This window comes from Phyllopteryx taeniolatus, chromosome 14 (genome assembly GCF_024500385.1).
Source record: "Phyllopteryx taeniolatus isolate TA_2022b chromosome 14, UOR_Ptae_1.2, whole genome shotgun sequence".
Taxonomy (NCBI): domain Eukaryota; kingdom Metazoa; phylum Chordata; class Actinopteri; order Syngnathiformes; family Syngnathidae; genus Phyllopteryx; species Phyllopteryx taeniolatus.
The window spans coordinates 2,639,903-2,667,122 of record NC_084515.1 but is presented as its reverse complement, the minus strand read 5'-3'; the positions used below and the strand labels follow the sequence as shown (position 1 = coordinate 2,667,122).

General features: G+C 41.0%; 2 protein-coding genes across 4 annotated transcripts; one reads left to right on the top strand and one right to left on the bottom strand.

Moving 5' to 3' along the window:
• Window positions 1-84: 84 nt before the first annotated feature.
• ppp1r7 (protein phosphatase 1, regulatory (inhibitor) subunit 7) lies at window positions 85-13,194 on the bottom strand. Of its 2 annotated transcripts, none has more exons than XM_061797821.1 (10): window positions 13,073-13,194; window positions 11,371-11,466; window positions 11,139-11,194; window positions 8,798-8,863; window positions 8,520-8,650; window positions 7,409-7,571; window positions 7,217-7,333; window positions 5,124-5,228; window positions 4,923-5,009; window positions 85-2,069 (listed from the first exon to the last, which is right to left on the bottom strand). In XM_061797821.1, exons 1-10 carry the CDS (start codon window positions 13,110-13,112, stop codon window positions 1,893-1,895), a joined length of 1,038 nt encoding a protein of 345 aa, XP_061653805.1. In that variant the 5' UTR covers window positions 13,113-13,194; the 3' UTR covers window positions 85-1,892. The 2 variants fall into 2 exon arrangements, with proteins under 2 accessions (XP_061653805.1, XP_061653806.1); XM_061797822.1 differs by lacking the exon at window positions 13,073-13,194 and adding an exon at window positions 12,802-12,822.
• A 4,201-nt stretch (window positions 13,195-17,395) lies between these two features.
• On the top strand, window positions 17,396-26,592 carry LOC133489389 (uncharacterized). Of its 2 annotated transcripts, XR_009791886.1 has the most exons (7): window positions 17,396-17,634; window positions 19,687-19,866; window positions 20,256-20,513; window positions 21,369-22,055; window positions 22,877-22,975; window positions 24,582-24,599; window positions 24,791-24,812. XR_009791886.1 is itself a non-coding variant. In XM_061798414.1 (6 exons), exons 1-6 carry the CDS (start codon window positions 17,565-17,567, stop codon window positions 24,874-24,876), a joined length of 711 nt encoding a protein of 236 aa, XP_061654398.1. In that variant the 5' UTR covers window positions 17,399-17,564; the 3' UTR covers window positions 24,877-26,592. The 2 variants fall into 2 exon arrangements, 1 of the variants encoding a protein (XP_061654398.1); XM_061798414.1 differs by lacking the exon at window positions 21,369-22,055 and having other exon boundaries at window positions 17,399-17,634; window positions 24,791-26,592.
• Window positions 26,593-27,220: the final 628 nt, after the last annotated feature.

Sequence of the window (27,220 nt, the reverse complement as noted above, 5' to 3'; positions counted from 1 at the left end):
CAAAAACAAGTACAGTAATAAAGTATTTGTACTTTATCACTTTCCACAACTGTCCAAAATCACAAATGAAGAGCAAAACCTTACTAAGTAGTAGTACTATACATTTATTGTTGTTTGCATAATACATTCCATTTCAAATCCAAAAACCCTGTGATGTAGATTCTCTAAACAACAAATAGCATAACAGATTACTCTTTCAATGACAATTTAAAATCACTTGATTTGAATCACCTCAGTTCACAGGCAAAACAGATTATTTCAGTCCATGTGTCCATTTCCTTAAAACCAAGCGTAAAATAAAATCCAAAAGGTGTATAACTTTTTAATCCCACCTAAAAATCTGTTCCTTTATTAATGATGTCTAATCAACAATTTAAAAATGTATATGTGGATCAAATCAAGTGCTCTGAGTTATTTACAAGAGACAACTACACAGAGTTTTTTTGTTGTTGTTGAGTGCGACTGTCAATAATACAGAATGTGTCACTGCAGCATCTATAATAAACTTGTCACCTGGTCTCTAAGCTTGAGGTAAACCATTAAAAACCTTTGTGAAACGCTCCAAACAAATCTGACAACAGAACAAGCAAAATAATCAAAGCTGTGATCAGTAATAATAAAAAAAAATATATTTTACCGTCCTAGATAGACACAGATGGTACATTCTTAGAAGCTTTATTTTACGACAGAGAGGTCGTAAGATGAGTATGAGATGAGACTGGGGGACATTCGTCGCGTTTTTCTGTAAATTATGTTAAAAAAACAAAAATTAAATTTGCAAATAAGTTTGAAGAGATGCATATTATGATTTCAAAGTTTAATACCTAGTTTGGGAGTATTTTGAATAAGCTCAACTACAGGATATTCAGTGGTGGGTCAAAATGTAGATGTCCACTTTTCTAAATTAACGTATCCCTGTATTTGTTTTGTTTTGTATGAGTACCTCAAATGGCAAATAAATTGAGCCAACAACAAAGAAAGTGAATTCTAAAGCATTACTGGACAGGTACAAAAGGAAGGCAGAACAGAAGAAAAGTAGTTTCAAGGTAAGGAAGGCTGCAAAATGAAAAAAATAAATAAAACGGGTCTGCTGGAAGGAAGCAAGGAAAAAGAATGATGGTAGGAGGGAAGGAAAGAGAAAAGCAGGTCTGAGGTGGAAGGGGGTAAGGAAGGCAGAAAACCATGTTTAAGCAAAGGAAGGATATTAAAAAAAAAAAAAAAAAAAAAAAAAAAACTTTAGTACAGTGGTACCTTAACTTCATTCATAAAGCATTGACATGTCATTGACAAGCAATTCATGCTTATGTCAAATCAATGTTCCCCATAGAAATGAATTGAAATGCCATTAATCCCTTCCAGTCCCAAATAACCGCCACAATCTTTCAGTTACATGGTTTTAATGTATAAAGACATAGAGAATGTACCAAAAAAAAAACAATTTGGATGTATGCCTTTAAGGGGCATGTCCTAATGAGTGAGGAGCTGGTGTCAATATGCATGTGAGCATTTGGACACGAGTTGTGTCTTACAGCAGCTCCTTTGTGAGTGTTCTCATTTTGTATTTGACTGTTTGTCCAATTCAATGAAAAAGTGCATCGGCGACTGTGGCTTGCCTTGCCCACATGCAAGGGCCGTTTAATTCTTCATAAATAAGGTAAACATGTCATAGGAAAGTTCATTTCCAGAGTTGTAAATAAATACGCTTCCAGATCGAGTAGTGAATGAGTGCATCCGTGGCTGACTTTAATGTTGCACTGTATATTTTGTATACGGAGAAATGACGATTCAGTGATCGAGTGATGGATGAATGGTGTGTGTGTGTGTGTGGGGGGGGGCACACAGGTTGGCAAGGGAAAACACTGAAGTGGACGGCGTATACCGTACTGCATTTTTTAAAAGCGGATGAAGGTGGCATCAATCTGGCGCACGCTTGGCAGCGCGAGCATGATCTTCCGCCGGTACTGCGGGTCCTTCTGCAGCGGGTTTCTCTCCAGGTAGACCGTCTCCAGGGATTGGGCGTTCTTCAGCTCATCCAGATCTGACCAGTTGTCGATCTGGTTGTCATTCATCTGCGGGAGTTTAAGAAATGTTCAACTTTTTGTGGACTTCGTTTAAGATATTTAACTAATTAAACACATTTTTATAGGACCTTTTGTGGGTGAGCTATCCAAGCTGACTGAAGCTAGCATGTCTTGAGTCTATCCCAGATGACTTTGGCGAACTAAGTAGGATACTTACAGTTGGGCTACACATATTGGAAAAAAAATGTAATTGGAATTTTTTTTGTTACCCTGCGATATACAGTCCCCTCCAAATGTATTGGAAAGGCAAGGTCAATTCCTGTATACTATTTACATGTAGATGTGTTAAACAACTTTAAACAACACCTGTTTGAAGCCACCCACTTTTCAAGTGAACAAAAAGTATTGGAACAGACATACGATAATTAAATTAACTTAAAGCGAATAACATTTAATATTTGGTGGCATAACTCTTACTTGCAATAAATGCAGCAAGCCTGTGACCCCATTGACTCCACCAGACTGTTGCATTCTTCATTTGAAATGCTTTTCCAGGCCTTTACTGCAGCCTCTTTCAGTTCTTGTTTGTTTCTGGGGGGTTTCTCTATTGGGTTAAGGTCCGGTGATTGACTTGGCTATTTTAAGACCTTCTACTTTTACCCCCTGATGAAGTCCTTTGTTGTGTTGGCAGTGTGTTTGGGTGTGTGCATTGTCTTGTTGCATGATGAAGCTTCTCTCGATTAGTTTGGATGCAAGTCCAACCCATGACATTACCTCCACCATGCTTCACAGAGGAGCTTTTGTGTTTTGGATCATAAGCAGATCCTTTCTTTCTCCATACTTCGGCCTTTCCATCACTTTGGTAGAGGTTAATCTTGGTCTCGTCAGTTCATAAAACTTTGTTTCAAAACTTTTGTGGCTCATCTCTGTACTTCTTTGCAAAATACAATCTGGCCTTCAGATTCTTTCTGCTGAGGGTTTGCATCTTGTGGTATGGCCTGTATATTTCTTCTCTCGAAGACTTCTTTGAACAGTGGATTGTGATACACTCACCCCTGGAATGTGGAGGTTGTCAGTGATGTCACTGACTGTTGTCTTTCGGTGTTTCTTCCCACCTTCTGTCATCAACTGCTGTTGATACCCTTAGCCCACCTGGATGTCTGTTGCTCAGTACACCATTAGTTTCTTTCTTTTTCAGGACAGTCCATATTGTTGTATTGGCTATGCCCAATGTTTGTGCAATAGCTCTGATCGATTCTCCCTCTTCTCTCAGCTTCAAAACAGTTTTCTTTTCTCCCATTGACTGCTCTCTGGTCTTCATGTTTGCTTAACAGCAAATGCAGTTTTCACAGGTGAAACCCAAAAACATGCACTATCTAATTTTTAAGCAATCAATTTAAAAGGCAACACCCAAGCAACTAGAAACACCCACACATGTTCCAATACATTTGCTCACTTGAAAAGTGGGTGGCTTCAAACAAAAGGTGCTCTGCCCTGAGTTGTTTAACACATCTAGATGTAAATACCATGAAATAAAAGCTGGAATTCTGATTTTTTTTGTCTCATATTCATATTTTGATCTGAAGCTTAAATGTCTTCAGTATACAACAAAAACAAAGGAACTGACCTTGCCGTTCCAATACATTTGGAGGGGACTGTATCTATTGTACATAGAGCGGCATGGCTGCAGCGTTAACTGAGTACAAAACAAGTCTTTGGAGTCTGGAACACGCTATTTTTGGTACACTAACAGTTTTTTTTTGTCAAGTCGCTCGCCTTTGGCAACAGATTTGGGACTAGGAACCAAACCAATTCCTCACAGCTATGAAAGCGACACAGCTATGATGAGTACTGTACGTCAGCAATGACACCATGACCAAGCACACCGGCGTAGTAAGTTTGGATAAAATGTGAAACTTTCAAACATTTTCAAGCTTTTTTTTATATTTATTTACCATAACCTTGGCGTTTTAGGCCACGAAAGTGCTTCAGTGAAACAGACAATCGACTATATCGGAGTCCGTTCTATCAAGGTTCCACTGTACAACCAGTCAAATTAGGGATGGCTACCGATACCAGCCACCGATAACTTAAGGCAAACAAAATCTGACTACCAGTCAACAATTGGCGAGGAGAACTTTCTCGATAGTAAGTCCTCCTCACCAGTACTTGGCGCAACACTGCAGCGGGCTGACACATCAGGGGGGGAACAAAACAAAAAAAAAACAAAAAGGGCCTTTGTTCACAATCATCTGTCATTGTGTTAAAATTGAAATTTTTAAAAATAATTTTACAGTATATTTATCAAAAGACTATATTTATCAAAAGTGGTATCGGTACTCTGTATCGATGAATACTCAAGAATGAATACTCGTGCAGATATCGGTCTGAAAAAAGTGGTACCGAATATCCCTAATTTATACTCATATTCACAGTAATGAACAATTTAGTCTTCAATGAAGCTAGCATGTCTGGGAGTCTATCCTGGCTAAATTTTTTAAATCCAGAACTGGTCGCCAGCCAATCGCAAAGCATATACACAAACAATTATTCCCCTACATTAACATTTATGGACTACTGTATTTAGACTCCTCAATGAAGCTAACACGTTTTTAGACTGAAGACGGAAGCAGGAGGAAAGTGGTTGTACATGTGTGCACAGCCGCAAATCAGTGGGGTTGTGGCTGTTTTCAGAAATAACCAAAGTCAAACTCATGTTACGTGGGATTCAGCACACAACTGCCACCATGTACTCTTATGATTAACCACAAATACACTTCAGTTGTTCTAGTTGGTGTTTCTGACATTTTTGTAGTCACATCTTACAATTTGCAGAGAGAAATTAAGTGTTCAGAAGATATTATGAAAATAAAACAAACAAATGAAACACTTGATTCCTACCCAGAACTCCTGCAGTTCTGTTAGATGGCTGATGTTCTCAATCTTCTTTACTCTGTTGGCTGCGATGTCCAGAGTTGTCAGCTTTTTCTGATGGGAGAGACAGTGTTGCTGGGTTAATACAGACAACACTCTGCTGCTGTTGTTGATGTGCATTCTCACAGCCTGCAGAGTGGACAACAGCCAGGTTTTTGCTTGACTCACATTGTTTTCCAAGCCCTCGATGACCTCGATGCCATTGTGGCTAAGGTAGAGCTCTCGCAGGCTGACCAGGTTCTGTAAACCCTCCATTTTAGTAATCCGATTACTCTGAAAATAAATGCAAACAAAATGAGTTAGTAAATTCTCAATTTATATAAATCATTGTTCAATGCGAATGTGCTCAAACTGGGGTCCGGTTCCGTGAAATAATTTGCAATAGATTGTGTCGGATACATTTTTTTAAAAAGTTCAAAAATTCCGTTCATGTTTTTGTTTTCTTGACGGGAATTTTTCTCGTCGCTTTACTTAAAAAACAGTCGCTTAAGTAATAGTGGGAAAAGTTGATAAATAGTGACCAAATGGCTAAGTTGGCAACACTGATTGTGCTTATATAAACTAGCTCCTCCCTGTACAAAGCAATGTTGTTAGTGGAAGCAGTTTAGGTGAGAAGCGGGACGTAATGAGTTCGTTACATAAGCAACTCTTTGGATCAATTGCACTTGTCAGAGTAGTTTTAATGCACCACACTTTTTACTTGTACTTGAGTACTTTTTATCTAAAATTGATGGATGGACTAAGAAAAAACAGCTGTCATGCACTGTACTTGTACTTGAGTACTTTTTATATAAAATGGATGGATGGACTAAGAAAAAGAACAGCTATGTCATGCACATCATATAAGTCTGCCAAAAAAAATAGCATTTTAGCCTACAAGAACTCCATCTGGAACTTGAGAAACATGCAAGAGGCGTTCTCAGTCTGTGTTTGCAAAATGTAATGCTCTGTGGAATAAAACCTGCAGGTCAACCACTGCACGGTAAAGCAAATTGCAGTTCTTCCCACCCAATCGGCTATAGAAGTTGAATATTGTTTAAAAGTGATATTTTGGGAAAATATTAATATTTGCATATTTCTATTTTAGTTTTATAATTATTCACTCAGTAATTACTTACAAAAGTAATAATATGGGGGACTATTTTTCACTTTTACCCAAGTCATATTAATCTAAAGTAACGGCACTTTTACCGTAATTACTCATGTATAATGCGCACCCATGTATAATACGCACCCCGAAAGTTGACCTCAAAATTCTGGAAAATCCTTCTACCCATGTATAATGCATTTTTACAATGCATGATTTTGCTTCTAACCATATGATCAAAACATGAAGTGTTATCTGTATTTTGTTAGTTTTTTCAAATAATTATTCTGAAGTTAAGCACTTTATTTGAACACGTAATACTTTATTTTTATTTACTTGCTCTTATTTTGAAATTTACAGCCCTACTTTTATTTAGTAAATGAGTAAACACACAGTTGTGCTCATATGTTTGATTACCTAGGATGGGTGCAATTATTTAAAGAAACCATGAAGGGCCAGGCGAAACACATTCAATTTTATTTTAATGCGATTCAAATTAAACCGTCAATCATTTCAGAAAAAAACATTATCATCAAACAAAACATAACCATAAAGAAATTACTGATGGTTGTTGTTCAGTCATCAATCTTATTTAAAAAAAAAAAAACAATATTTCACAAATTCTGCCAGGGTATGTAAACTTATGAGCACAACTACATATATGCAGACATACATACCCCTGTCATATTGGAATGAAAGTGTAGGCTACACCTTTTTCATAACCTCTAGGTGGCGGTGGTATATTAGAATGAAAGTATACACCTTTCTCATAACTTCTAAGTGGTCGTGGCATATTGGAATAAAAGTGTACAGCTTTTTCATAACCACGAGATGCCGGCATATTTTTCATTTTCCCCTATACCTACGGAAAACGCGTCATTGACTTTTGACATTTTTGGGGGGTAAAATTTTGCATTATATACGAGAAATTACAGTACTTGAGTACAACTTTTGGCTACTCTACCCACCTTTGGTGTAGGTTAAATATTGCATTGTGAATTGTGAATTTGATTTAAATAAAAAAATATATAAATTTCCCATGAGATTTAGGTGTGCACATGGTATTTTTGATTAATTGACATTAGGATTATGAGAGGGTCCTTGGAAAAATGTGTCATCTCTAAGCCTTCACTGGACACCAAAAGTTTGAGAACCCCCACTTTAATGTCAGTACCTGAATGCTTAACACAGTCAGGCTGTGTAAACTGCCCATATTCTGCAACTTGGTGATTTTATTGGTGCCGAGGAATAAGCTTTGCAAAGCCGTTAGTGTATCCAGGTTCTCTATAACCTATGAAACACAACAAATAAACAAGAATGTCAATGACCTGAAAAACACATTTTGCAAGTGCGACAACAAGCATACTCGAATGCGATTGGAGCCCAGCTCCAGCATCTCCAGACAGGGGAAGTGCCCCATGTTGGCGATGCTGCCGATTTTGTTGTGAAGCAGAAAAAGTTTCTTCAGCCGAGTCAGCTGCTCCAAACCTTCCACCTTCCTCAGAACGTTGAAGGACACATCCAGCTGCCTGCGTTTGAGCCATAAAAAAAGAGATTAAGTGCTTGTTGGGTTTGAGTACAGTGGTGCCTTGACTTAGGAGTTTCATTCGTTCCGTGACCACGCTCATAACTCAATACACTCATAATACAGACAGATAATACACGAAGAAAACAGTCACAACTAAGTGACTCACTAAGCTGCCGTAACATTACTCGTCTTTCGTAAAGCATTGCAGTGAGTAATGTTATATTCTCTCTACGCGTGCTACTGCACCATTTGTGTTTGAATAACCGTTGTTATAAGTGTTATAGCTACCACTACGTCAATGCTAGTTTCGTTGGCCCATCTATGGAATTTTGCATTGTATGTCCACATTAACCTTTCGGATTTAAAAAAAAAATTATTGTTCAAGATCTGCTGCTTTATGTGAAGTTTGCTGCCACCATCTAACCCACACAACTCAACTCAAGCTTAAAAATAAAAAAACAGCCGAGCAACAGCCCGTATCTTGATAAACACGTAAGTAGGTTCACTCATAAACCAAGGTATCAATGTATATTCAAACAGAAGAATTGCTTGTCGTAATAAAACTGTAGTGAACAAAAGTTATTCACAGGAAAAAGGGGATGAGCCCTGTCGTGAATAGCCAATATCTGTAATTGATAGACGTCCCCCAGAAAGGTTTGTAATTGCCTAAAGATGCCACAAGATGGCAGCAAAACATGTTTTTGTATTAGACAAGGCTATGGCCTAAGTAAATGAAGTTCCTCCCCTCAGTTCAACATAATTCCTTGCCCCAAGATGGCGCATAAGTATTATTTCTATATTAGACCTGGCTTTGGCCAGAGCGCAAAAGCAGTGAATCGGTAAGGATAGATTCCCTCAAAAAATACACGAATAGGAGAATTTGCAAATTGCAAATGCCGAACCATGAAAATTCAGGGGATCGCTGTATACAACTAAAATCCCAACTTACTCCAACTGTGTGAGCTTGTTCAGGTTCTCCAACTTGCGGATTTGATTGTCGTACAAATCGAGTTCCCGCAGTGAGCTCAAACTGTCAAGATTTTCAATTTTTTTAATCAGATTCTGTCGTAAGGAGAGGGTCTGTGTGGAGAAGGAGAAGAAAGGAATTATAATTCGCATTTTTAGTTTTCCCTTTATGTGTTATGAAATGGGGGGAGGGGAAACAATTTGGTGATGCATTATTTTTCCATTGATCAGTGACACTTGCTCAATCTATGAACAGCTTACTTTTGCTTTCTGTAGCACTTCCAGTCCTTCAATTTTTCCAATACGGCAATGAACGAGGTCAACATCCTGTCAAAAAAAGAATTAAAAGGTAAAATAAAAAGCAGTGGCCAAAGCTCAGCTCAACAAGTTCTCGAAACCCCGTCGCCCGATCTCAACTACCAGCTAGGTTGAAAGTCACTTATGACGACGAGTGAGTCTTTTACCCCACGAGTGTATTCGTATTCAAGTTTTTTTGTGATGCCTCAAAAATGTGTGATAGAAAAGCGATATGACAAAGTAACCGACTATGCAAATTAGTCACATAGTTGGTCATAAATAAAAAGTAGACAATTATCCTCAGAAGGGTAACCACACATTTGAGGGTTTTTTTTCCGTTTCTTTTACATCTAATTCTACAGAAGTTATCATCTTTATAAACTGTTCAGTGTTAAAAGTAACTTAAAACATTGCCTTATAAGAATATAGGCGTTTTCACATTTCTAAATATGAAAAAATGGGAAGTCGACCGGTATCCCCGAACGTAGGCTTGTGTAGGACTTTAAACGCAGACATTTACAACATTTTTAAACAAATGACTATGATGATGCTTATTGTGCACTCATACCGCTGCCGTTGGGTGGAATCCTCTCATCTCCGAAACCATTATTTTTCACAAAATAAAAAGGGGATATATATTTTGGGGATGTTAACATTGTATTGTTAAAGAGAGGAAGCTAATTTCAACACTTTAGATTCATGAATACCTCTCCTTGAGCAGTCACCTTATCGTGGGAGGGGTTTGTGTGTCCCAATGATCCTAGGAGCTAAGTTGTCTGGAGCTTCACGCCCCTGGTAGGGTAACCCATGGCAATCAGGTCCTTGGTGAGGGACCAGACAAAGCACGGCTCAAAAAACCCCTTTGAAGAACAAAATATATGGCTCTAGGTTTCCCTTGCCCGGACACGGGTCACCGGGGCCCCCCTCTGGAGCCAGGCCTGGAGGTGTGGCTCGAAGACGAACGCCTGGTGGCCGGGCCTGCACCCATGGTGACCGGCCGGGCACTGCCCGAAAGGATAACGTGGGTCCCCCTTCCCATGGGCTCACCACCTGTGGGAGGGGCCATAGGGGTCGCCCGCTGGGGACTCCATCGTTCTGCCGGGGGACTTCAATGCTAACGTGGGCAATGACAGTGAGACCTGGAAGGGTGTGATTGGGAGGAACGGCCCCCCCAATCAGAACCCGAGTGGTGTTCTGTTATTGGGACTTCTGTGCTCACCACGGATTGTCCATAACGAACACCATGTTCAAGCATAAGGGTGTTATTGGACTTCTGTGCTCACCACGGATTGTCCATAACGAACACCATGTTCAAGCATAAGGGTGTCCTCACGTGCACTTGGCACCAGGACACCCTAGGTCGCCGTTCGATGATCGACTTTGTGGTCGTGTCATCGGGCTTGCGGCCGCATGTCTTGGACACTCGGGTGAAGAGGGGCGGAGCGGTCAACTGATCACCACCTGGTGGTGAGTTGGCTCCGATGGTGTTTGAAGATGCCGGTCCGACGTGGCAGGCCTAAACGTATTGTGAGGGTCTGCTGGGAACGTCTGGCATAATCCCTTGTCAGAAGGAGTTTCAATTCCCACCTGCGGCAGAACTTCACCCACGTCCTGGGTGAGGCGGGGGACATTGAGTCCGAGTGTATCATGTTCCGCGCCTCTATTGCCGAGGCGGCCGACCGGAGCTGTGGCCGTAAGGTGGTTGGTGCCTGTCGTGGCGGCAATCCCCGAACCCGTTGGTGGTCACCAGCGGTGAGGGATGCCGTCAAGCTGAAGAAGGAGTCCAATCGGGCCTTTTTGGCCTGTAGGACTCCTGAGGCAACTGATGGGTACCGGCTGGCCAAGCGGAATGCGGCTTTGGCGGTCGCTGAGGCAAAAACCCGGGCGTGGGAAGAGTTCAGTAAGGCCATGGAGACCGACTTCCGGGCGGCTTAGAGGAAATTCTGGTCCACCATCCGGCGTCTCAGGAGAGGAAAGCAGTGCACCACCAACGACTCAGGACACGCTGGAGAGACTACGTCTCTCGGCTTGCCTGGGGACACTTCGGTATCCCCTCGGAAGAGCTAGAGGACGTGGCTGGGGAGAAGGAAGTCTGGGCTTCCCTGCTGAGGCTGCTGCCCCCGCGACACGACCTCGGATAAGCGGAAGACAATGGATGGATGGATAGATTCATTATTAATTTGTGAAAAAAACAGCTTGAAGAGGGTCAAGGGTATTGATTTGTGAAAAAAAATGAATTTGACCAAAACTGCACACAGGAGGTTTCCGCCTGACAGTGACGATATGTCAAGCAGCTTCCTCTAACCTCCTCTTCCGGGTCCAAGGTGATGGTGTCCATGTCAACGGGAGACTCTTCTTTATCTAAAGGGAGTGAAATCATGTAACATTCATTAACACAAAGGCACCAAGAGAGAGAAGACCTCTGCCAAGGCTTGAACATCCATCCATCCATCCATCCATCCATCCACAGATAACAGGAACAGAAACATCAATTCTGATTGTTCCCCTGATTGTGTGAGTGTGTTGGGATGATGTACTTGTGGCGGGAGGCTGATTTGGATCCATGTCGCCATTGATGCTCTTCCTCCTGGTCTCGTCGTCGCCCGACTCCTCGGACTCTCCCCTCCGATCCACTACAACCACCCAAAATGGAATCCAATTGAATCCAATCCAAATGTATTTATTGAGCACATCTAAATACAACAGCGTTGACTAACATGCTGTACAATTCATTTAAAATTAATTACATGAAAACTGATTTGATACAGTACAGTTAATTTGTTCGTTTTTTTAAATCCTGGTCAATTCTTACACTATGTTAGGTGACAATAAGCCACATAAAAGGTGCAAAGGGGTACAACTTCGCAAGTTTTGGACCATCGAAGCTTTTCATCAGTAGGCAGTCGGGGGGGGTCATTGTTCTCCAGTTGGAGGTAAATTTAAGTCATCTGCATAAAAATGGAATGAGATGCCATGCTTTTATAAAATCAGCAACCAGTGAAGCAGGTACAAAGAACATAAAATGGGCCCCAGACCAGAACCCTGGGACACTCCATGTAAAACAGGAGCAGATGATGAATGATATCCCTCCATCCATCCTTGCCTCACTTTTCTTAATTTTATCATGTAAAGCACATTGAGTTGCCTTGTGTATGAAATGCGCTACATAAATAAAGTTGCCTTCCCTTGCCTTATCTACCGCTTATCATCAGTAGGGGTTGCAGGTGTGCAGGGGCCTATCCCAGCTGACTTCTGGCAGGAGGAGAGGTACATCATGGACTAGTCGCCAGCCAATCACTGTACATTTACACTTATATCATACAATTACATTCATTAACTGTTCAATCTCTGCACTGGTAGTGTGGTGGAAGATGCTGCTGCCTTTCATGTAGACGGTGCGGGTTTAATTGCCAGCCAGTGCCTCAATATGCAGCCATTGCCGGTCCCAAACCCGGATTGGGGGGGGGAGATAAATTTTAAAAATGTAAAAATTAAAAAGGGGTGTGTTGTGTCAGGAAGGGTATGCGGCAAATTACAAGTAGGGTTTCTAAGTAGGGTTTCTAGCCTCGGCCAGGGTATGAACTTGGGTTTTAAAATTATGGCTTCAAACCAGGGATAGAGTTTTAAACAAGAGTTAAGGTTTCAATTTCTGCCCACCTTCCTATCATGCCATCTTTGTTTCCTACCTTCTATCAATCATCCCTTCTTTCCTTCCATTGTTACTTCCTATGTTCCTCCTTAAATCATATAGGAAGGAAAGGTAAGATCATAGAAAGGAAACTCCACCCTGCCTGTTTATCCTTATAAATGATTTAAAATGAACACAATCTGTACCAATTCGTTAGTATGGATGTGCTCTCATCGTTCCGTAGTAGTCTGTTTTTCAGTCCGCTGTTGGCGTCGTTAAATTGCCATACATGCTGAGCGGTGTGAAGCAGTTTGTAGAAGAACGTTAGCCACACCATTACCTCACCGGTACTCGCCGACTTGTCACACCGGGTCGGACATCGATTATCAGGGACAACGTGGCTCGATGCTCAGCGTAAGGCAACGACGTCAGCTAGTGAGCCTTGTTGTTAGCACGCTAGCTACCAAACGTGTGCCGGAAATCTGTTATCCACACGTAAACGACACTTCGAATACACTCGTGGGGTAAAAGACTCACTCGTCGTCATAAGTGACTTTCAACCTAGCTGGTAGTTGAGATCGGGCGACGGGGTTTCGACATTATTCGCTTACCTTCCATTTCTTGCGGCTCTCCAATGGACAGGGAAGCCATGTTTCCTGTAAACACTCCTGGCAACGGCTCAGCCAATCAGAGGAATGTAATGTACGTACGATGGCGCGCCGCAAGGTTGCGCCAGTCACACGCAAAATACTGTGCAAGTCTGTCCTTGGTTTACGACAACCGTTTCGACGTTACGAACGACTTGCATTTGTAAATACGTGGTCACGGTCATTTATAGCCTAAGTGTTTTTCATGCAAATTATACCTATAGCCATTTTTATATTAAAAAAAAAAAAAAAAAAAATGCAAAAATGAATTAATGAATCGCGGCCGACTGGTTAGAGCGTCAGCCTCACAGTTCTGAGGACCCGGGTTCAATCCCCGGCCCCGCCTGTGTGGAGTTTGCATGTTCTCCCCGTACCTGCGTGGGTTTTCTCCGGGCACTCCGGTTTCCTCCCACATCCCAAAAAACATGCATTAATTGGAGACTCTAAATTGCCCGTAGGCATGACTGCGAGTGCGAATGGTTGTTGGTTTGTATGTGCCCTGCGATTGGCTGGCAACCAGTTCAGGGTGTACCCCGCCTCCTGCCCGATGACAGCTGGGATAGGCTCCAGCACGCCCGCGACCCTAGTGAGGAGAAGCGGCTCAGAAAATGGATGGATGGGTGGAATTAATGAATCAGTTTGTTGAGCACCATCATCATCCGCTTGAGGCCTTTGAACAACTGAAGAGAGATGCATTACTTTTTGGAAAAGTCAGTATGTACCTAAACTGTCAAATCTGATAAAGGATTATTTCAATGTTGAGCCACAACATAATAGGAATGGATTCGATTCATAAAACTAGCATACTCACCGTGCCATAAACCTGCCCCCCACAGTGAATATTAAAAATACAAAAAATGACCCTGGGATAGGCTCCAGCACCCCCGCAACCCTAGTGAGGAGAAGCGGCTCAGAAAATGGATGGACGGATGGACTCTGGACTTGCACAACATGTAAAACAGGTTAACAGAAATAGCCTTTCTTGAATACAGTGAACCCGGCATATTCACGGTTCTGACCTATTTGCAATTTATTTTCCAATTATTTTTCAACTTTTGGGGGGGAGGGGTATGGGGGAAAGGGGTAGAGCAACCCCCATGTTTTGTGCAAAACACTTATTGGCGGTATATCACCACTTATTAAATAATAATTATTTTTTTCATTGCAATTATAATAGGCATCAATTCTTGGATTTTTGCCATTCGAGGTCGGGCCCGGTCCCTATCCTCCGCGAATAGCAGGCGTCCACTGTACTGTGAATACTAATCTCTCAAACTTTAGGGTTCAGGGTTTAGGGGTCCTTAAGCAATGCCCCAAATTGGCTAGAAATGCCAGTGGAATAAGCTTAAGTCTGTTTGGGCAAAGCTCTATCACTCGCCAAAATAGCCGCCAAATCATGCATTTGTTAATGCTGAGTTCCAGTGCAGCCTTCGAAACGACTTCTGCTGGTTTTGCGCGAATGCCTGCTGTAAGAGTTCAGTGTTTTCATCAGTGTTGGTAGTAGAAGGCTTGGCACTGCGTTGTTTGTTAAGAACATATCTTGTTTTGAGAAACTTGCCATGGATAGCATAAATTGTACTGTGCGTTGGAGCATTGTGACAGCCATAAATCTTCTCAAAGTGTCGCTGAACTACAGTCACGGGCAGAAAAAAAACAGTACAATTTAGTTTACTTTAATATCCATCCATTTTCGGTTGTCCTCATTAAGGTCACGCTACTGGATCCTAGCCCAGTTCCCAGTTGGGAGTTTTGCCGTTCAGCTCCTTATTAGAGAACAGCAAGTTGTATAAAAAGTATTAAAACATTTGAGCATTTGGAGGTGCGTTCAAAAGGTTAGAGAAGTTCAAATTAAGTTGACCTGGGAAGGTTATAGAGCATTTATGGTTCATCCTGAAATTTCAACAAAAGCCAAATAACTTTGTGAGTAATGTATATTTGATACACAAAAACAATGAGAATCATAACATACAAGCATCACTGTGTTCTGACTACTCTCAAACAACAAAAAGATCCAAAACCATGGTATCTTAAAATAACAAACTATACTATACAAAACATCTTATCATCCACACATGCACCATGCTTCATAGAGCAGTATTTTGTTTGCAATATGACAGATATATGTGAACACAATGTTTTTTTTAATTATTATTAAAAAATCTATGAAAAAACGGCAATGCCATCCTCCTCAACTGCTTACCTGAACCCGTCGGCCAACAACGTGTCACCATCCATAGCTCCAGATTGACTCCATTTCCAGTCTACCAAGGTGTGCCACAAGGTTATGAACTTTAACCCCTCCTCTTCACCCAATTCATATAGGTCAACAAGAAGTTGCCTTTAATTTTTTTCTGTTCTATTTTTCTGTTGACACATCAACGACAACCAGTCTTAAATTTTCCAGGAAAAGAATGTTACATTTTTGAGGAAAATAAAAAGCTTCATTTTACTGAAAGAAGTTGTACAATTTCAAGGACAAAAACCATGTTTTTGATAAAAAACTAATATTTTGTTTGTTAAAAAAAAAACTCCTGAAAAGCAATATGTGTCATTTGTTCCCGTTATTACATCGGTACACACAGCTTCTACCCTAGTGTTTAATAGTTCCCCTTTATACATAAAGTACATAAATATCCTGACTACCTCATGAAATACTGTAATTGCCCTTAACTGGCTTGCCTTCAAAGGCACTATAAATCCAGTCATTATTACTGAATTATTATTTACGACAACAAGTAATTTTTTTCTTCTGTGAGCAGAATAACTGGAAGAATTCATGTGTATTCATGAAAACGCAGCCCAACATAAATGTTATATACTGTATTGGAGGATGAACATATATTCTGCATCACATAAGCAGCTACATGCAAACTTCAATCTTGGCCGGTTACTATGAGAACAGGCCGTATGTACGATGTACTTCACTAGGAGACATTTTCTGAAACATTACCGAGGTGAAACAGGAGGACTTAATCAATGCCATAACATTGTTTGCCTTGTTCCAGAAGAAGATATTAAGACGTTAGTGTTTATTTTCTGGTATGTTTATTTTGTTGTTCACCAAAAATGTGACCTATCTTAACCATACAACAATTTGACATTTCTTCCCCCTTTAGCCCCAATTGTGTCAATATATTTACGATACCACGTCAACAAAAATATATATATTTCTAGAATAAAAACAACACGACCAGCAGATTTTTTTTCACATTTAAAAATAAATGAACACATGGGAGTGTAAAACAAATGGTGTGCTTGTTTTAAAAAATCCCCGTGAATAAAACATGTGGACTGCTTGTGTCAATAATGAATTTGTCGTGGCCTGAAGAGAAAAACATCAAACGCATAAGCTGCAGAAAGTACTCATGATAGCAACACTTTTAGTTGAAGAGAAGACAATATGATGTCCCTCCTTGAGCCGTCACCTCATCGTGGTGGAAGGGTTTGTGTGTCCCAATGATCCTAGGAGCTAAGTTGTCTGGGGCTTTATGCCCTTGGCAGGGTCACCCATAGCAAACAGGTCCTAGGTGAGGGACCAGACAAAGCACGGCTCCAAAAACCCCTATGACGAGTACAATAAATGGAACCCGAGTGGTGTTCTGTTATTGGACTGATGAAGTGGCTGGGGAGAGGGAAGTCTGGGCGTCCCTGCTAAAGCTACTGCCCCCGCGACCCGACCTCGGATAAGTGGTAGAAAATGGATGGATGGATGGACAATATGATGGATTAATACTAAATTCAACAATATTTAAATTAATTTAAAAAAAATAACACATAGACTATTTTACAGTTTTTAAATTTTAATAAAAAAAAATTATAATGTGTTGAAAAGCATTCAACCTTATTGTTTTCTTTATTTATCTATTACATTCACACAATTTCCATTCCTACAAAGCAAGTTTACAGTATGGTAGAATCTTTTGGATAATTCTTTAAGGGCTTTAGATGTCCTATATTCAGATGTTATTTGAATACATTCTTTCCACTTTATCATTAACTGTAGGTGTGTGAGGAGTCGCTCTAAAGTGCTGTATGGGGAAAAAAATGCAAATATATTGCAATCAATTATGAGAAACACAAAAAAATAGTTTGTCATTGTAGTGCTAAGCAAAGTATATTTAGTTAATATGTTAAATCTAATAGTCAACAAAAGGTTTAAAGCTGTCATTTCATGTTTACGGCGCAAACAGAGTGGGGTGTCAATCATGGCCTTGTGGGCGGGGACTTTGCGTGCGTGTCCAGCCAATCAGAAGCGAGAATGGGAAGGTTGACAAAACTTTGTAAAACTGAGTGTGTCTCTCCTTAGTACGTGGAACAGAACGATGCTCTCCCCCGACAGCGTCTGTTTCAGCGCTTAAACTTGTCTTCTTGGCGACATTAGCACTCTGTAAATGGCTTAAATCATCCCTCTAATCTTGTAACTACAGGTTTTAGCAGCATTTTGGAACTCGGAGCTATGTATTTTGGTGGTATTCTTGTGCTTGTTTTCCTGGCTCGTTTATCCCTGGCTCTACAGGTTCCTTTCGGTAAGAAACGCGCTTTCCTTATGACCAATTCAAGAAATACGATTTAGATCGAAAGGATAACCCAGTTGTACATTACAGAGAGTTAACTTTTGTTGTTGTTGCTGTAAAGTGCAATGCAGAACCAAATCCCATGTATTTATGTTGCTATTGAAGGGAATAACTAATAATATAACAATTGTGATTATTGCTGTGAAACAGGAATGAGCTGTGGTTCATGTTAAGGTGTCTTTTTTTTTTATTGGTGTGCTTTAGCAATATATTTGGAAATATAAGTCAATTAAGCCGATAACACAGCACAATCACAAAGGAAACAAAAAATGATGTTTAATCCTAGATAAGTTTTCAAAGTTTTGTATTATTTAGTTAAAGGTATTCTATGGATTTAAATGGATATATAGCAGCAGACTGACCACATTTTCTCATACAGTAGTTGTAAAGCACCTCAGACGTCTATTGAGTTAAGGCATTTATTGGGAAAGTGGTGGGTTATTTGTAAAAATGCATTTTGATAGTAATATAAAAAAATAGTATTGTTTGATCCGTGTTTTACAAATAAGGATGCTGAATTGAAATATCCATCCATCCATCCATTTTCTGAGCCGCTTCTCCTCACTAGGGTCGCGGGCGTGCTGGAGCCTATCCCAGCTGTCATCGGGCAGGCGGCGGGGTACACCCTGAACTGGTTGCCAGCCAATCGCAGGGCACATAGAAACAAACACCCATTCGCACTCACAGTCATGCCTATGGGCAATTTAGAGTCTCCAATTAATGTATGTTTTTGGGATGTGGGAGGAAACCGGAGTGCCCGGAGAAAACCCACGTAGGCACGGGGAGAACATGCAAACTCCACACAGGCGGGGACAGGGATTGAACCCCGCACCTCAGAACTGTGAGGCTGACGCTCTAACCAGTCATCCACCGTGCCGCCGAATTGAAATATATGTATTCCAATATAATGTGTATAGCATAGCATCTACTTGACTGCGTTTTCTAGATTTTCATTAGGGCTAAGGTGTTTAGTTTATTCAGGCATCCATTTTCTATAACTTGTCCTCATGAGGGTATCCCAGCTGACTTTGGGAAAGAGGACCACCGCCAACACCTGAGATTGACAGGGCACATACAGTATAGAAAAACAAGCATTCACAATCACACTTATGGACAATTTCGGGTCTTCAGTGAAGCTAACATGATGTTATTGGAATGTGGGAGGAAGCCAGAGTACCCGGAGAAAACACAAGCATGGGAGAGAACATGTAAAGAACTGAGCCAAGATTCGAACCTGAAGCACAGAACTGTGAGGCAAACATGCCACCCACGAGTCATACGGCCTCATATTGTAAAATAGTACGTAGTTGTACTTTTTTTTAAAATCATTGTTCCTCAAATAATGATACTTTATCCTTGTGTGGAGTTTGGATGTTTGGCCAGCCGCACACCGAGCGCCGCCGCCGAAACCAACTGAAGTGTCATGCAGTGTGGGGTTCGGTGACTAGTTTTCATGAGTGGGCAACCGTCGGCCACTGGCTTTGCTGCGTTTCAAAATGTGAATTGCCGGTAGATGGGGTTGCAACGTGGTAAATGTAATAATAACAACCAATCAAAAAGGCACATGAACATTCACAAACAAAGGTAGATGTGCGGTGCTCAATCACTCGGTGTGTGGTGAAGAGTCGGCAACAAATGTTTTTTGTGATGGTCCACTTTAGTTGCGTTCGGTGTTACTCTGCTTGGCTTCCTTCGACATTCCAAAACATTGTTTGGTTCATTAAAGAATTGTCCAGAAGTGTGAACGCTTGTTTGTCTATAGGTGCCCTGCGATTGACTGGTGACTAATCCAGGGTGTACTCTGCCCTAATGAGGACAAGCACTATAGAAAATGGATGGCATCTACAGTATCTAAGAGGAGGCCATTGTTTGTCTTTGTGCTTCCTTGTAGAACATTCTGATGCCTTTTAAATCCACTTCATGGCGTTCTTTTTAACTCAACTTTATTTTTTCATGACCTAAAAGCACCTGCTTGTGTACTCATGTCTTTCTCTTTCTGTTCAGACATAGTGGTAATTCAGCTGCAGCAGTGGGTGGTGTTTGGGGGTCAGCCTGTCTCGGAGCGGTTCCTCCTCAACGGGGTCCCTTATACTGGCTCCACTAAGGAAGTCAACGGCATCATTCAGAGGATATCAGCTGATTTGATCCCACTGACGCTTCTCGCCAATCAGACTGTCGTATCAAGTAAGATAATCAAGCTCATCAAACTCCTATGAATCTTTCATTAGACAGCAAGGTAGACTAGTGGTTAGCATGTCAGCCTCACAGTCAAGAGGTCCTGGGTTCCACTCTCGGTTGAGTCCCTCCTGTGTGGAGTTTTTTCTAGGTACTCTGGCTTCTTCCGACATACCAAAACCATGTGCGTAAGCTTCACTGAATACTCAAAATTGTCCATAGATGTGAGTATTATTGGTTGTTTGTCTATATGTGCCCTGCAATTGACTGGTGAGCCATCCGAGGTGTACCCCACCTCTTGCCCAAAGTCAGCTGGGATAGGCTCCAGCTCACCTGTGACACTAAGAAGGACAAGCGCTTTAGAAAAGTGATGGATGAATGGATGTCTTTGTTGACAGGGAACCACACGATTCTTCGCTCCCGCGACTGTGTACTGGAGGGCTCGGAGCTACACTGGACTGACCGGGTTTTCTACAGTGGATCACTTTACCTGTCACTGGACCACGGTGGGGCCTGGGTAGCTCACACACCGCAAGCGACGGCCCTCAAAGCATCATGGGTGCAGGCCGTGGGGAGCTCAGCGAGGGAGTGTATCCGCCTTCAGGACGCATGCGTCAACCTAATGGGAAAACTGAAGCTGTCTGAGGAGCGGCCAGGTGGAGTACATCGGCCGCATTTTCGCAGTTCACTATTCACAAATTCACCTATTATAGTTTTCTTCTTTGTGTAACGATCCCCAGCTATTTGCTGAAAAATTCACCAAGAATGCCATAAGTGGTCGCCAAAGCCCTGTTTAAATAGGAATTGGTGTCGAGGAAGTATGTTGAGGTGATACATCTTGACTGTGAGACGGGCTCTGTATTTCAAGCTAAGTTTAGCCTGGGTTGTTAGTGGAAGTTACAGACAGTCTTCGCCACGTTCATGTACACGTGTGCTTCCGGTGCATTTTTTAAAAATCAAATAATCTATTTATTTTAAGGGTAATGTTGGACCGGTTACTGGTTTCAAGGTGTAAAAGTGACAGTTTCAAAACCCTTAAATTTTCCATCAACGGTATGTGGTGTGGCGGCACGGACGACTGGTTAGCACATCTGCTCCACAGTTCTGTGGACCTGGGTTCAAATCCGGCTTCGCCAGTGTGGAGTTTGCAGGTTCTCCCCGTGCCTGCGTGGGTTTCCTCCTGGTACTCCAGTTTCCTCCTACATCCCAAAACACGCATGGTAGCTTAATTGAAGACTCTAAATTGCCCGTAGGTGTGAATGTGAGTGCAAATGGTTGTTTGTTTATATGTCCCCTGCGATTGGCTGGCGACCTGTTGAGGGTGTACCCCACCTCTTGCCTGTAGATAGCTGGGATAGTCTCTACCACACCCGCATCCCTAGTGAGGATAAGCGGTGTAGAAAATGGATGGATGGATGGTACGAGGTGTTTTTTTTGTTTTTTTGTTTTTTGAGTCGTCGGTGCAGGCAAAGTGACACAACCACTCCCTCGTTTGTTGTTGGCGCCAGCAGTCAGTGAAGGTACCGCGGCTTGGTCGAGGAAGGATATAACATTTACAAGAGCACCACCCATCACTCTTTGATAAATTCAAGGTAACGTTAATATATTAATATTACACTGCCTTAAAATAAACATTTGCAACCAACTACGAAGCTTAGCGTGTCTCCAATGGGTGAAATAAGTACTTGCTACTGAGGCAAATAGCTAGCTAACTAGCATAGCTAACATCAGTTCGTTTCGACTCTGAAGTTACTTTACAAAGCAGAGAAGTAGCTACTCATTTTCTGAAAAATACTTGTACTGTTTTACTGCAGTTCGATAGTATTTATGAAACTATTGTCTTTATTAATGTACCTACGGAAAGTGTTCAGTGGAAAAAAGTTGTAATTTAACTGAACATTTCAAAATAATAAAATTAATTGCCGTAATTGCAATATTGTTATACCGTGAAACTTTTTGTTTCTTTTCCAACTTAAATACATCAATCCAAATGGACACTTACTTCAAACACTTTGCACGTCTTACTAGCATGCTAGCATGTCTGAGACATATTTTTATCAAAATATACCAAGGATCAAGAATTAAAGCACTTCTTGTCTTATTTCTGTCTGGCTGCATTTAACCGGTTTTGAGGGGGTGGCCCTCTTTCATGCTTGTGAGTGACTTATCATCCTGCGCCATATACTGCTGGGCCAATGGTGAGTATGGATTTCGTTACCATGACAACTGAGCGCAGAGCCTTAGCCTTGAGAGTAGTGTTTGCTAAAAAAAACATTGAGCACCCCTAAAGACAATAAAATAAATTTCACTCCTGGAGGCAGCACTTCATCCACTACTGTGTGTGTATGTTCACCGAACGAATCAAGTATGTGCCACCTATCAGAAGCTAACGCTATTAGCAAACGCCAACAAAACTCGACGCAGCTCTGCTTACCTTTCGGCTTTGACATGATAGGGGTGTCACACCCATGGGGGATGTAGGTGTTTCTGCATGATGTTTCAGACAGTGTAGTCAGTCCCTGGTAAGTAGCCCTTGATTTTCCACCAGCCTAACTTCCAAATCATGGGGCGGTTATTATGTAAAATTACGCATAGTGTTACCTTACCGTTGGGAGGAAGTACAGAATGTCTCATTCACATGCAGACACATTTTCAGAAGTAAGCAGATAACAGGAGTTTCGGCATCTTTTGTTATAATATAGGCCTCAGTGCTTCCAATAAACAGCCACTAGCCTCTACTGTTAAGTAAATAAATGCGCCGGAACACTATTTGAGGAACTACGAATTAAGTTTGTCCAGCCGTCCATTTTCTGTATCGCTTATCCTCACTAAGGTTGCGGGCGTGCTGGAGCCTATCCCAGCTATCTTCGGGCGAGAGGCAGGGTACTGGTCGCCAGTCAAGCGGTCAATACAAATTTCATACACTATGCCTTTTCTTCATAATGGAGCAGCTACTCTTAGGTATTAGTACATTGTGGTGAAACACATTTTGTTGACATTCTCTTGTAATGTTTCGTAGTTCCATGGATTCCGATTCCTCATTTTCTGATCCCGATCTTGGGACTACTGACCTTCATCGGGCTCGTCGCTCTCAGCCTCTTCCTCTCCATACAACAGGGTGAGTGAGTCACTTACATTCTTTCTTTTTGTTTCAGAATATTTGTTTTGTCTATAGCAACAACAATAGCCTTTGTGGATTTGTCTATTGAGTTTATTTGGTAGGGACTACGAGCAAATAACATTAATCAGGGATGCAAATATGCTTTTTCCAATCACTACACCCTCTTAGACGCAACAGAAATATTAGGAAACCCAACCACAAACTATACAGTACAGAGAATAATCCATAATTTTGAATGGAGCAATGTAAGAAGTCAAAGTAAACTAAAACCGCACAACCCATGTGGATTATTTTTGTTTTTTCAATTTTATTATTATTGTTTTTTATTTGCAGGTTTTGAGCCAATTGCAAGTTTGTTCCACTTTGTTATTACTTTGAGTGAAAAATTTGATTGTCCTATTCTTGTTTTTCTATTTAGATTTCAGTTTATCAAACTTGTGTGTGGCTGCAGTGCCATATAAATTTTGGATTTTGGTGATTTCAATAGTCATTTTCACAGTCTCGCATTTTGTGTTTTGTGAGAATGTGATGATATCGTAGGATTTTTTGAGTCCAGTATCTTGAGGGTTAGTTTGTTAATGGTTTTTTTTTTATTGTTGTCTTATTTGCTTGTGACCAATATTTATATAATACTATAGCTGGTTAGTGAACACTTATGCAGGAGCTGCTGCTGGCCACAGCTCACGACCAGACACTCACACGCAGACTTGCCTATTTCACACGCCACCAGGCCCCACCTCTTAAAGCCACATCCACCTACACAGACACCACAATATGTCCAATATTTTCTATACAATTTATATTTGTAATTTTTGAGTGTCTTCAAATATGTTTACAATGTGTTTTACAGTATGTTTTAATAAGTTTTAATGTGTTTAAAGCGTGTGTGAGGGGTAAACTATAGATATAAGAAGAATTATATGGTCTCTGGCGGCTCGATGGACGACTTGTTAGAGCGTCTGCCTCACAGTTATGAGGAGCGGGGTTCAAATCCCGGCCCCGCCTGTGTGGAGTTTGCATGTTCTCCCCGTGCCTGCGTGGGTTTTCTCCGGGCACTCCGGTTTCCTCCCACATCCCAAAAACATGCGTGGTAGGTTAATTGACAACTCTAAATTGCCCGTAGGTGTGAATTGTTGTTTGTTTATATGTGCCCTGCGATTGGCTGGCAACCAGTTCAGGGTGTACCCTGCCTCCTGCCCGATGATAGCTGGGATAGGCTCCAGCACGTCCGCAACCCTAGTGAGGAGAAGCGGCTCAGAAAATGGATGGATGGATATATGGTCTCTCTATAGATTTGTACCTATTGCGGGTGGGTCTGAAATATATCCCGCTCTATAATTATTTTCTAATGTAAAATATGTCCCTTGGCTCAAACACTGCTTTAGTTTATCGACAGTTCTAAACATTGTAGAGCAGATTAGTTCGTTTCCTATAGAAGATATAAATTTACCCTGTTAATTCCGATGTGTGTCAGAAAATACAAAATAAACCTTTAAGTCTCATAAGCATTGGTATCTCCTATCCTCACACTCCTGTGGAGGATTTAAAGCATGATCATGTGTTGTTGTTTTCTTCTTTTCTTTCTTTCTCTCTCTCTACTTAGGTCTGAGACACCCTGGAGGTAAGAAAACAACATTCTTGATGATTCTATGTTAACAGCATTGGAGAGAAGATTAGTGGGAAAAGTTGAAAATGTAATGAACTCTGCACACATTAACTTGATTTTCACTGGCCTTGTCCTTGTCTTTAACTTATTGTTGTCTAACTGGAGCAATTGAAGCAACCCTTTGGATAATTTGTATTCTCTTGCAGGTGTACTTGGCTCAATCATACACTACCCCAATGACATGGCAGAATTTCATCCAGAAAAAAAGGGCAACAGTTATCATACCTTATGATTCAGTGCTAAACTATAAAAGCACTGTCCTGTAACAGCTTGAGTGGTTGGTTGTATGACATTTGAATGAACCAGTATTAGTGGCGCAGATAAGCCAAACAATGATACGAGGATGATATTTTGGCAGAAATACTCACTGTGTAGTTGACTTTAAAGTCCCTGTTAAGTGAAAATAAATGTATCTCGTAAATTTGATACACCATATAGAATTGTGTTCTTAAGAACCCTGGCAAATTTTAATAATTAAAAAATATATATTGTATCAAAAATGAAGCTTCAAAATTGTGAGAAATCAAGATCTGCTCTACGGTCTTGAACGCTGTGGGCGTGTCCCCTGAAACCACGCTGTGCTCACCTGTCAGCTGTCCAACAAATATTACTTCTTTGACCTGAAAAATGGATGCTACTTCATGTAACATTCTTTGTAATACCTATACATCCTTACACGTTTGAGCTGTGAAAATATAAGCCTCCGGTGGCTGGAATATATACCACCAGGTTGTCGTGGGGCTTTTTCACAGCGTGGTATCGAGGCGCTCTAAATCAGCCATGCCAGCACGAATTCCCTGTCCACATACGGGCCCTCAGGTCGGACTTATAAAAAAAAATGTTTTACCTCGGTATTCTACCTTCTCTCTATGATGGACGCACACTCACGGACAACAACGAGGTGCACTAAAGCTGCTATCTGAAGGGAAGCTGCATTTTCTGGGTGTAGGCATAACTAGGTAGCTAACTGTACGCCGCAATCGCACCGCTTGACCGCTGCTGCGAGCGAAGGCACTGAAGTTTCTAGATAGTGGGGCGAGGGACCGCTCATGCTGGACTCCAAAGTGCCTCACCAAATTCCAATTTTGAGGCCATTTTCCCACAACGCTTATAGTGCCAAAATTTCAACATATTGTTGTATAGATAGCCAAAGTGCAGTTATTGTTGAGGTATATTCTGGGTTTCTTTTCCTTTCAGGAATACAATTTTCAAACGTGCAGAAAGGCTTGCTCAAAGACAGATTTTCAGAAACCGAATATTTACTTGGTTGTTAATTTTTCACTTGATGGGTGGGCAGCTATTCCAGAGACCAAACTATTAAAGTGTATTTAAAAAAAAAAAAAATTCCATAGTATATCCCCGTGAACAGAGTATTTTCATACCCATTTTCCTACTTGTATCATCAACTAAATAATTCTGTCCAGAAATCACATCCATCCACTTGATCGATTTAAGACCATTATTTTAATGCACTTTATCATGCGTGTGTCATTAACACGAATGTAAAAATGAGCAATAAATGGAAAATCACCCGCTAAAAAATGCTTTATTTTGTTTTGTTTTGTACAAATGAGTGAAAAGTGGTGTTTTTTAACACCAATTTTCCAATACCAATTGTCTTGTTATTTTGACTCACCAATCACAGCCATACTGCTAAATATTGAAAAGTGTAATTACAGGAGTGTCGATTACAGTTTAATGTAAGACAGAGTATATCCATTTAAATGTGTTCATTGCTAAAACTGTGTTTTGTCTTTATGAAAACACGATAAAGGATAATTTTACCACATGCTGATTTTAAAGCAGAATTGAATGCATATACTCTACCCAGGTTACTATTCATTTTTTCAATGAAAAAAAACCCTTTCCTTTTGGGACCAATATTTTTCAACTGTACTGTTGTTGTTTTTTCAATTATATGCCTTCATTAAAAGGTTTTGCAAATGTATGACTGTTTGACTGTTTTTTGTTTAGAACTTTTTGCCAAATGTTCACGTTACAGTTCAGTTCACATTTCTCATTAACTTACTCTGTTAGAGGGGGAGTTTGTATTAAAAAAAACAACAACACTTTTTCTCATATACGGTATGTTAAAACTCTTTGACCTAACAGTAGAATATTATTAAAATATTTTGAAAAATTCACCCCTCCCTGGCCCCCCACTAATGCCTATAATTTTAATTATTCATTCATTCATTCATCTTCCGTTCCGATTATCCTCACTAGGGTCACGGGCGGGCTGGAGCCTATCCCAGCAATCTTCGGACGAGAGGCGGGGTACACCCGAACTGGATGCCAGCCAATGGCAGGGCACATAGAAATAAACAACCATTCATATTCACATTCACACCTAAGGGCAATTTAGAATCTTCAATCAACCTAGCATGCATGTTTTGGGGACGTGGGAGGAAACTGGAGTACCCGGAGAAAACCCACACAGGCACGGGGAGAACATGCAAACTCCACACAGGCGGGGCCGGGATTTGAACCCAGGTCAGAACTCAGAACTGAGGTGGATGTGCTAGACCACTGTACAGCCATTTTAATTATTATTTTACGAAATAAAATGAGGCTAG